Source organism: Juglans regia, chromosome 6 (genome assembly GCF_001411555.2).
Source record: "Juglans regia cultivar Chandler chromosome 6, Walnut 2.0, whole genome shotgun sequence".
Classification (NCBI taxonomy): Eukaryota; Viridiplantae; Streptophyta; class Magnoliopsida; order Fagales; family Juglandaceae; genus Juglans; species Juglans regia.
The window spans coordinates 37707327-37719640 of NC_049906.1; the positions used below are offsets into that span (position 1 = coordinate 37707327).

At 38.2% G+C, this 12314-nt stretch overlaps 1 protein-coding gene across 1 annotated transcript; it reads left to right on the forward strand.

The window, feature by feature from the left end:
- The first annotated feature begins 181 nt into the window (after positions 1 to 181).
- Positions 182 to 933, forward strand: LOC109019494 (60S ribosomal protein L39-3). The gene is made up of 3 exons (XM_019001779.2): positions 182 to 313; positions 417 to 520; positions 643 to 933. The coding sequence occupies exons 1-3, from the start codon at positions 311 to 313 to the stop codon at positions 689 to 691; spliced, it is 156 nt and encodes a 51-aa protein (XP_018857324.1). The 5' UTR covers positions 182 to 310; the 3' UTR covers positions 692 to 933.
- The last annotated feature ends 11381 nt before the right edge of the window (positions 934 to 12314 follow it).

Genomic DNA, 12314 nt, shown 5'->3' on the forward strand with positions numbered 1-12314 from the left:
TTTCAATAATAGAATAATTTAAAAAACAAAATAGAATAATTTTCAAGAAGAGAAAAAATATATGCTCCCTTTAAACGGTGCCCTAATGGGTCTTGGGAATTCTACTTGGGCCTTCGTACAGAAGCCCAATTCAATATTACTCCTAACTTGGACGTTGATTTCATTCTAAAACAAATCCAAAGGCCCAACTTACCGATCCAAAAAAACCAGAGCTCGTTACCATAAAGACGCGAATTTTAAGGTTTTTTCTAGTCGCGCTAGGGTTTCCGTCTGCAGCTCTTTTCGTCGGCACCTCCCTCCCTCAGCGAAAATGGTGAGTGAATGAATGAAGGAAGGAATGCTGGCTGTCTATCTTTCTGTCTTTATCAACTCGTTTGCTTATGTGGTTTCGCTAATATTGTGTTGTTTCTTTGTAGCCGTCACACAAGACCTTCATGATCAAGAAGAAGCTGGCCAAGAAGATGAGGCAGAACCGACCAATTCCTCACTGGATCCGTATGCGTACCGATAACACTATCAGGTCCCTAAAATTTTTCCAATTTTCTTAAATCAAATTTTTTAAACAAAGATTATTTAGTTGGTGTAGTTGTTTGAAAACTCAATTTTTTCCTGATAAATTTTCCTCTTTTTTATTCCGTTCAGGTACAACGCTAAGCGCAGGCACTGGCGCCGCACCAAGCTCGGATTCTAAGCTGCATGAGCCTGGCTTTTCTAGCTTTTGTTTAAGCCCTTTAGTTTATCTCGGTAGGCTTGAGAAATGTTTGGATTTATCAGTTGTGAAACTTCGGAGGAGATTTTGATTGATATTGGGCTGTTAATTCTGTAGTTTATTTGGCGTTCAAAATATTGTGTTCGACTTATTGTTTGCCCAAGCATGTTTTTTATAGCTCTTTTTTTCCTCTTTTTTTTAGTAGATTTTTGCTATTTAGTTTCTATGCGGTGTTGTTCTTGATTATGCAATTGGGTGAATTTTGTGTACTGACTTTATTACTTTTTTTCATTTTTTATTTTAAGACAAGTATTTAGTGACTTATACAAAAAAAATTTGAAAGTAAGAGGGGCATTTGTTCATAGTCATGTAACTGTGATCTTAGAACTTCATGTCATGTATAAGACATGCCAAATATTTAGAAAAAGATGAGAGGTCCTAGAAAGCTTGGTGATGTAGCGTTTGGATATTAATTTATGCAGTTCTTGATTATGCAATTGGGTGAATTTCGTGTACCGACTTTATTTCTTTTTTTCATTTTTATTTTAAGACAAGTATTTAGTTACTTTTCCAAAAAACATTTTAGTGTAAGAGGGGCATTTGATCATAGTCTAGATGGACATGTGCATAGTTTTTAGAATCTTAGAGGTTCATAGAAAAATCAACTGTGTTCAATATTTTCTCAGAACTTCATGTCATGTACAAGACATACGCCAAATATTTAGAAAAAGATGAGAGGTCCTAGAAAGCTTGGTGATATAGCATTTGGATATGTATTCATGTAGTTACAAAATGTAGGACTTTGTGATTGTCTTGGTATTATATTGTAAGATTGCATCAGGAGATGAAAGGTGAAGGTTTTAATTTTGATTTCTTGTTCATTAATCTGTGACAAAATGAGCTTTTGGTAGTGGTTTATTGAGGTCTAAGGCAGGACTCATCCAGAGGTTACTTTGTGTTTGGGTTTTGAAATCATGAGTAGTCAACACATGATCTGAGAGAGATGGTTTTGAAGTTGGATTGATTCTGTCGGATCATGATAGTCAATCTGCATGGAAATGATGAGGCAAGTCTTTTTGTGGAGTCAAATGTAGAGGCATAAATGTAAAGGATCATGCATGTGCAAAACTATGCAGCAAGGTTAGCCAAGTTGTTAAACGTGAAATTTGGAAGAACTAGAGCAATAATAAGCATCAAGATTGAGGTAAAGATCATTGTGTTGGAATCAAAACTAGTTAAAGGATTATTGTTGGTTACTTATCAAAAAAGGATTATTGTTGGTTGAGCCTCTCTCGCCTTTGAACTTCAGTTTCCAGTTACTCAAATTTAGATGTGAAATGAAGCTAATGTTCTCTGGGGGTATTGGATCAATCAGTTCCCAATATTTTGCCAGTTTATCCTTCATTATATTGCTATATATATTTTTTGTTGGTAAGAAGATTCATTAATTTTTTGGATGAAATCATGAAGCCATCTTCCCATAATGTTTTTTATTTTTTTTAATGAGCATTGATCCTTTCATAATTGGCAATGTTCGAAAAATCTGAATTGAATTCGGAATTGTTATATGCATATGTTTAGTTTTATCTTATTTTATTAGAAAAATAATTCGTCAAACAGAATCCAGAATAGAAACACCTTTTGAATCGGTTAAAATTGTTCAAAAATATTTAGAATTGGTTGATTGAATCGGTTCTGTGATCAATTTGAAAACTACTTCAAAACTGGTTTGGTTTTGAGACATTCAAATTAAATAGGATAAATAGAGATGAATTGAAAACCCTTTTTTCAAGCAATGCTCGACAACCTTTTACAAGATGGGTTCATGGTTATGAAGTCACGTTCATGTGCATAAAGTTGAATTAAATTTGAATTAAAAAAGAAATCATAGAGATTTTAAACTCGAAATTCTAAATTTGAATTAAAAAAGAAAAATTGACCAAAATGGGTTTGTAACTTAATACATACAATATTGCATAAAGTTGTATGTACATGTAGCATTATTCTTTTGAAATTGTGTTCTTAAAACCATCCTAATGTATATATGCATTACACTTTCTAATATGCTTTTTTTTTTCTAACTTAGATTTTCCTAACTGGTGTCACTTTTACCTTTGGACTATACTGAGTAGTGCCAAGTTTCTTGCCGTAAAAAGTGTCGAGGCATATAAGCAGGATGCAACCTAATTGAAAAAACACAAAAACATTATTTTCTAATCACTCAAAACATTATAGGGAACACACCATTGTAGTTGGCGTCCCCAATAGAGACCTTCTAGTTCTAACCCTTGTTTGTTTGGAAAGAAAAACCACAGTAAATAAACTTCATAATCATTTTCTTTCTTTCTTTCTTTCTTTCTTATGTTAATACCTTAATAGCTCAAGCTGTTTCAAGTTGCTTTCTCATGAATTCTCTGCTCTCAGCTCCTCTCCTTAAATATTCGTTAGGATAATAAAGAGAAGGTTGTTAGTTTTCTAAATATATTATTTACCAATTTGTATAAAAATTTCTGAACCATTTAACGATAACAAATTAAATGGGGCCGCTTTTCTTTTGGATGTGCGAGGCATCCTTGTAGGCTCTAACGGACAAATTACAACCGTGGGAGTGAATGACCCAATCTGACACAACAATAGTCACAAACCCTAATCGAACATGTAGAGAAGAAAGCAATGGGAAAGAGAAGGTCCTGCAGCGATTTCTATAGTGTTTGGATTGCTAAGTTGTTAGGGACCTGAATGTAATTCTTAGTATTGCTACTGTAATATGGATGTATCAGATATGAACACAGGGAATAAGATGAAGGGAATACTGAAATGCATAGGTTAGTCACGTTGGAATTGGTTTGAGGCAATTCCTTCCTTCATTACAAATTAACCGTTCACAAAATGCTCAAAGACCCCAACCTCCATTGCATCCCTTATGTCAAATACCCCTTCCCGTAACAAACACTAGAAAACTAGATAACATGACCACTGTTCACTCTGAAATGAAAGATAATAATGAAACGCATCTTTTTAGTTTATAAACACTAAAACACTATGTATTACAAACAACACTTCACCAAAAAAGGACTCTAACTTTTCTCTTATTTAAACGGTGTGTTGAAGCAACTTGTGCATGATGTCGTTTCGAGTTCCAAGTGCTTCATCAGTTCGCAAGTATTCCACTTCAGTTCGATCCTTCACTTTGTGTCTTCCCCTCCGCCCCTAGGGTTTCAACAACTCCTCATTTTTTCACAACACCTTGCCCACAAGGTGGGGGTAGAGCTGCTAAAGCTTCCAAAGCTTCTCCCAAGTGTTCTCATCTTCCATCGTTCCCCTCCATTTCACCAAAACCTCAATGATTCCTCGGTCTCCCTCCCTCTTCAATCGCCAATCCACAGTCGATTTTGGCTCAAGTTGAACCTCTCCATTTACGTCGACTGGAGGTAGAGTCACCAGTAGCTAGATCGAGGTTCCCACCTTCTTTTTTAGACACGACACGTGGAAGGTGGGATGAATCCGAGAGAACTCCAACAGCTTGAGGCGGTACGCCACCTTTCCCACCCTTTTTCTCCACCTAGAAAGGCTCATAATAACAGGGAGAAAGCTTCAAATTGCGGCAATGGGGTTGCAACCGAAAGTACACCCAATCCCCTTCCTCAAACTTTCTCTCGGTTCTATGTTTATTTGCCTATGTTTTCATCCTGTTTCTTGCACTTTCGAGATTTTCCTTCAATAGCCTTAGGATTTGGTCTCTGTTTTGTAAGGTCTGGTCCACTATTTGATTTGAGGAGGTCCCGAGAACATAGGATAACAATTGTGGTGGTGGGTAGCCATATAGTGCTTGAAACAGTGTCATTTTGGTGGTTGTGTGATAGGTGCTGTTATACCACCATTCTGCAAAGAGCAGCCACAGTGACCATCTCTGAGGCTTAACCCCAGCATAACATCTTAGGTAGGCTTCAAGGCACTTGTTTAAGGCTTTTGTCTGCCCATCCGATTGCAGGTGGTAGGCAGAGATGTGATTCAAAGTTGACCCTTGTAGTGAAGAGAAAGCTTGCCAAAAGGAACTCACAAACACTGGATCTCGGTCAGTAACAATAGTACGAGGTAACTCATGCAACTTAAACACATGAATCATAAACAAATTAGCCACAATAGTTGTCGTATAAAGATGGGATAGCGGTATGAAGTGTCCAAACTTGGTGAACCTATCAACCATAACTAGGATCACAGTAAACCCACTCGACATGGGTAGCCCTTCTATGAAATCCATAGAATTTATCTGTCCAAACTTGCTGAGGGATTGGTAGAGGCTATAGCAACCCTGTAGGTGGTGTTGTCTCGTACATCACTGCTTGGTAGAGTTCACATTCCCGTACCCATCTTTTTATTTCATTCTTCATCCCATCCCAATAAAAATCTCTTTTAGCACGTTGGTGGGTCTTTAAATATCCCGAATGCCCCCCCTAGAGGATGATCATGAATATGTTGCAACACTATACTCTTAAAGGCAGAATCTGTTGCAAGAACAATTCTCCCTTTTTTTAATATCAACCTCTGCTGTAATTTATAACTCTTAACAGGAACCGTGTCTTCCTTGAGATTTTTGAGGACCTCCCTTAGCTCACTTGACCCTTCATAACTTACCTTGAGTTCCTCTACTCATTCGGGTGTTAGAAATGATATCATGGCCAAGGATCCCACATTCAACTCATCCATTTCCCCTTTTCTCGACAAGGCATCCCGTAACCCCCCGTACCCGAAAATCCGGAGAGTTAGCTCTTGTAACCTAACATCATCTTCCATAACAGATTTATACACTAGTATTCTATCAAAATACAAAATTCATTTATTCAAACCAGAAATATATGTCCCTCCATCAAGACACTGATTGACTACTTCAAAGAAATAAATTAGAATTCCACACAGTCTCAAATTTCCCACGACTTTTAGTACCAAAATAATATAAAATCATAAATCAACTAAAGAGACTCTCAAATAAATCCTTGTACCCTCGAGTACTTATTCTTCTACAAACTTCACAATTTATCTAACACAGCCTACTCTTACTTGCCAGCAGGACCATCATAATCATTTGAAAAATATTGTGGAGATAAGGAGCGAGTTATCAACAACTCAGTAAGCAGAGAACATATACTAGTATGTAAACATGGGCATTTTTAGAATTCAGAAGGCGGAACAAAAATATTTACTTTCAGAAGGCAAAATCATAAACATTTACTTTCAGAATGCAAAAACAGAAACATTTACTTTCAGAATGCAAAAATCAAATCATGTTACCAAAACTTTCATAGCGAAGTTTTCAGAAAACTTTCTTATTCAAAATTCTTTGACATATCAAAATCTGAGACCCCATCTTCATCATATCGGAGCATCATGTTAAAATTGATACCATGTTTAACCCCCGTGGTAAGGTTATAAACCACCATTACACTCGTGGTTGGACCGTATACCATGTTTCATCCTCGTGGTAAGGTTATAAACCACCATTATACTTGTGGTTGGACCGTATACCATGTTTAACTCCCGTGATAGGATTATAAACCACCATTATACCCGTGGTTGGGCTGTAAAGGAAACCGAGCAGAACATCATAATCAGACTTAATCATAATACAGAATCAGAATCTCATGCCAAGATTTCCAAATGTCATAACATATCCAAAATAGAGTACTAAACAAATTCAGATATTTTCATATATTCAAAAACAGTTTCAGAACATTTTCACATCACATGGACAAATTTTCATAAATTTCATATTCGCTCATTTTGCATAATTCAAAAACAGAATGTATCAAAATTAACTCATGTATACACCAGTCATGACAGAAAATATTTTCTCTTATACATCTTTCATGCATATGCATAAACACATAATTGAGGTTGTTTTCAGATTTCTTGTCAAAACAAACATGCATATTTTCAAATCAACATCGTTCCATTTTCTTTTTATGCAAAGACTAGTATAGGAACCCCGCTTACTTAGACTTCTTAGCCTTTTGAAAAAATAATCAACAATGCCGAACAAATATTAATCGTCACCTATAAAATAATCACATAATTTCAGTAAATTTTCAATCGAACACGTATATCAATATTCAAGCCTAAGATGCTAAAATAATCTATTTTAATTCTTCCAAAAACTTAAATTTTCAATCCCTAAAAATATCGTCACTTTCCAAATTCCTCAATATCCAACTTAATTTCTCTGACTACTAAACTCTAAGTTATTTCTAAAATTGTATAATAATATTAGTATTAAATACAACTATGCCACAAAATACATTTATGCTTTAAAGATTTATTATAACAAAACTGATTAAAGTAGGAGAGCAAAGATTTCGTTTAATAAAAATAGACTAATTAGTTTTCTCTTTAAAGAGTTCAAAATAAAATCTTGCACTACTATGTACTTCTAAACAAAAATATAATAATACTAATAATATTTCTCAAATATTTATTTATTTACTGAATAAATTCTTGTATTTAAAACAAAACTCACTCAAAGTGAGTTTAATATATAAAGACCAAAACATAATCAACCTATAATTATTCTATTAAAAACACTAGTATACCGACTTAATATTATAAGCCCGCATACGATTAAGTTTAAATAAAAATTGCAACTCACGTGAAATTCCTCCAAAACCCATAGTTGATTAATGCTTTCATGATAAAATGGGCATAACGGTAATAATCCCTCTCTTACTAGGTTAACCGATGCATATAATATATGTTTCCCTTTTGAGTAAACTACAAAAGAAACTAAAACAATGAGAGACGAAGGTGGTGAGGCGGCAAAGGCTTACTGAGAGGGACAGGAATGAGTGGCTGCACAGAGAGCTAGTTGAGGTCGACGGTGGTGAGGGAGGCAGCTGAACACTGGTTGAGAGAGAAAGAGAGAGCGATGAGCAAGAGAGAGGAACACGAAGTGAGAGATGCACGAGAGGGTGATCACGGCGTGACCTTACCGAGCGAGAGTGGCGACTTCGGGTGGCGAGAGGTGTCGGGTGCACTTTCTGTGTGCCATGAGGGGACGACGGGGTGGCGGCTGGCGGCGTGGGTGGATGGCTTGAGGCTCACGGTGGGGAAGATCACTTCCTCTATTTCGGTAAAGCAAAACAGGGGGCGTTGCTGCAACTTATTTTGATGGTTCTGGTGGAGGCTTGTAGTGGTTGGTTTTGCTTCGGGGTGGCGAGGCAGTGGCTCACGGTGATGGTGGTGATGCACGAGGAAGGCTACGATGTAGCGTTGGACAAGGGCTGCTGTGCATGGCTTGAGGTCGTGGGTTGTGGGGAGTTCGTGAGGGTGCAACTTACGGTGGAGGGAGAGGAGATGCAGTGGCTCACTGTGGCAGTTTATGATTGTGGTGGTTGGTGACTCACAACGTGGAGAGGCTGTGTGCTCGTGGTTGGCCGTTTATGAGTGTAGAAACGGTGGAAAATGTGGTGTAGCGGCAAGGCCATAAGTTCTAGTAATACACACAAAGCATCCAAGTGAAATGTTTTAGAAATATGCATAAAGTCCTCAACGGTCGATTAATAATGATGTTCCACCGAAAGAGGAAATGTGTGGAGTGCTTGAAATGATGCAAAACTCAGTGGGGGTGGGGGTGGGGGTGGTGGAATTGGGCATTACACATCCGCCACAACATTTTTCTTCCCTTGCTTATACACAATTGCAAAGTCATACCCAATTAACTTACATACCCATTTTTGTTGAGCTTTGGTCCCCATCCGTTGCTCCAACAAAAACTTTAGGGTCTGCTAGTCAGTTTTTACTACAAATGATTGCCCTAAGAAATAGGGCCTCCACTTCCTTACAGTTGTCACCAAGGCTAGGAGCTCCTTCTCATAAGTGGAAAGGAGAGTTTCTTACCCTTCAATGCCTGGCTCATGTAAGCAAGGGCCTGCCTAGCTTGCAATAAAAATGCCCCCATCCCCTTCCCGCTTGCATCACACTCAATCATGAATTACTTAGAAAAATCAGGGAGTCTAAGAACTGGAGGTTGTGTCACAACCAATTTCATCTCATTAAAAGCCTTCATTGCCTCATCATTCCACACAAAGACATTGTTTTAATAAATCTGTTAGTGGGGTAGCAATCGTTCCATATCCCTTTATGAACTTGCGGTAGTACCCCGTCAAACCCAAAAAACTCCGTAAGGATTTAACATTCACCGGTGTAAGCCAATCTAACATGGCAGCCACTTTACGGGAATCAACCATAACCCTTTTTGATTGATCACGTGCCTCAAATAATCCACCTCAATAACCCCAAATTGGCACTTTGACAGTTTGGCATATAGCTGATTTTTCTTCAACACTTCCAATACTACCCCCAAATGCTCCAAATGATCTGCCTAACACTTGTTGTATACTAGGATATCATTAAAAAATACTAGTACAAACCGCCTCAAATAGGGCCGAAAAACATCATTTATCAACCCTTGAAAGGTTGATGGGGTGTTAGTCAACCCAAAGGGCATCACGGGAAATTTGTAGTGTCCCTCGTGAGTCCTAAAAGCTGTTTTTGCCACATCCTCGGGTACCACCCTGATTTGGTGGTATCTGGACCTCAAGTCCAACTTTGAAAACTCAACCGACCCATATAATTCATTTAGCAGCTCGTCAATAACGGGTATGAGAAACTTATCCTTTATGGTCTCTTGGTTAAGAGCCCTATAGTCGACGCACATACAACAACTCTCATTCGTCTTTCGAACCAAGAGCACTGGAGAAGAGAAAGGACTTGTGCTAGGCCTTATCACCCTCGAATCTAACAACTCAACCATGATCTTCTCGATCTCAAATTTTTGGTAGTGGGGATAACGGTAAGGTCTAGCCGTCATTGGTTGAGTTCCATCTTTAAGGGGAATTCTATGGTCTTGGGGCCTTGAGGGTGGCAACCCCCTTGGTACTTCAAATACTTGGGAAAACTTAGCAATTAGTTGCTAGACCTCTTCCCCCCAAACCATGGTTTTATTAGAACTTTCCCCAAGTAATAGTTGTAAACATAACCCCTTCCTCTTATGCATCGAAGCAAGCATGACTTTTCCCCCTTTTTCAATTGTAAGGCCATCTAACTTCAACCCCAACAGCTCCACATTTTTACCTGGGTGCTCAAACTTCATACTTCTTAATTCAGCAAAACTCTACACAATTGATCCAAGGGTTTCCAACCAATCTACCCCAAGGACCATATCATAACCACCAATAGGCAAAATATAATAAGAAGGGTTGAATTGAATACCTTGGATTTTCGTTTTGACCTTGTTGTAGTGGCCTAAACTTTGCACTATTTGCCCATTTGCTACTTTGACAACAATTTTCTTATCCTCATTGACACTCAACTTCGTAGCCCAAGCAATAGATGGGTCCAAAAAACTATGTAAAGCTGGAGTCTACCAAAAGCACCACTTGTGCACTCCCAATCAATGTTTTGAATACCGTACCGGATGTCGTACCGGTTAAGCACTGGAATGAAATATTTCGGTATCAATACATTTTCAGGATAGTCGATATATGAATAAATATATATAAATTATATTCCAAAATAATAGTCTATATATAAATAAATTGTATATAAATACATATATATAAATTATAAATAGCCTTGTTTGAATTGAGGGTAAAAAAATGAGCTTATAGTTTGAAAAAATGAAAAAATAATAATAATAAAGGTCGAAATATAGTACATGTACCGGCCCAGTGACCAGTACGGAAAATACCGATCGATACCGTACGGTATTAACAACACTGCTCCCAATCCACCCAACAAGGCACATAGTTTTTGAATTAGGAGCTCTCATAATTGCATTCAAGGAAATCTCAGGTTCCGTCATGACCCCTTTCTATTTTAAGTCCAAATTAGTAGCCAAATCAGCAGCTACAACAACTGCTTCCTCCCCCTCTTCCATATCCCCCAACTCCTCGAATTTTTGTAGGAAATAAACTTTTGGGCTATTGCATACGTGATTGGGTTTCCACTTTTCATCGCAATGATAGCAAAACTCATTTCAACGTTTTTCATCCATCGTAATGGAGAACAACTTTTTAATGGGTGGGCTGTTTTTCTGGTTGCAATTGGCACTATCACCAAACTGTGCATAGGAATTAATATTGTTGCCCGAGTAGAATGGGGCCTTCTCACCCAAGAATTTCATTCGTTTTTTAGTGCTAGCAAGATACTCTTCTTGAATTTGGGTTAACTCAAGTGCTACAATCAAGTTATGGGGGTTAAACATGCGAAAATGCAACCGTATTTCGTCCTTCAACCCGTTGAGGAAGCAACTTAGCTTATGGTGGTCTGGTAGTCTCCTCACCCTATTCGAAAGGGCCTCAAAGCTAGATTTATAGGCTATCACCGTTGTGGTTTGTTTCAACCTTGTCAAGGTTTCCATAGGGTCGTCATATGTTGTTGGTCTGAAACGAACCAACATAGCATGTACCAAGGTTTCCCAATTCGTAAACTGGGCAGTGTCTAAGGCCTCTTGGTACCATACCAAGACTTCCCCCTCCATGTAATAAGAGGCTAACAACAACTTTTGGGCAGGGGTAGTTTGATGGAACTCAAAGTATTGTGAGGCTTTGAAAATCTATGCGGATGTGTTCTTTCCATTAAAATTAGGGAAGTCTAGGCGAATACCTCTTAAATTTGGTCCCCTTTGCTGCAACTACTCATTATCTTACTAGTTTTGTAGGTCCTTTGCCATGTTTCCTTGATGAGCTACGAAGGTGCGAACCATTTCCGTGAGTTGGTCGAGTCTCTCATCTATGGTATTGAGGCGTGCTTGGGTCACTAGATGGCTTTCCTCCAAGCTATCAATCTGTTGTTGCATGTGTTCTTGGTTCTGTTTGAATCTAGTACCTTTAGTCATGGTATTGTTGGGATGGTTTTCTGTAGCTAAATGTAGGTATGGGTATGGAAATGGAATGGACTGTGTATGGTTGCGTGTTTGGGAACATGGGTAATGGGTTGAAAAATCTAGTTGGCTGTTTATGGATTTTCTGGGTTGTAGTTGCAGAAAGTGAATATGGGCAGGGTCGGTGCTCAAGTGATACCACTTGTTAGGGACCTGAAAGTAATTCTTAGTATTGCTACTGTAATATGGATGTATCAGAGATGAACACGGGGAAGAAGATGAAGGGAATACAGGAATGCATAGATTAGTCACGTTGGAATTGGTTCAAGGCAATTCCTTCCTCCATTACAAACTAACCGTTCACAAAATGCTCAAAGACCCCAACCTCCACTGCGTCCCTTCTGTCAAATACCCATTCCCGTAACAAACTCTAAAAAACTAGATAAAATGACCATTGTTCACCCTAAAGTAAAAGACAATAATGAAACGCATCGTTTTAATTTATAAACACTAAAACACTTAACCAAAAACCGACTCTAACTTTTCTCTTATTTAAACGGTGTGTTTCCCTAGCAGTCCAAACGGTGGGTTGAGGCAGCTTGTGCATGACGTTGTTTCGAGTTCCAGGTGCTTCATCAATTCGCAAGTCTTCCACTTAAGTTCGATCCTTCACTTTGTGTCTTCCCCTCCCCACTAGGGTTCCAATATAAGTACAGAGAAGATAAGAAAAAG

Bases quoted from the DNA above. Each gene is read 5' to 3' on its own strand.
- LOC109019494 (XM_019001779.2), top strand. The intron at 521-642 runs GTCCCTAAAATT...TATTCCGTTCAG, and splicing joins CGTACCGATAACACTATCAG to GTACAACGCTAAGCGCAGGC.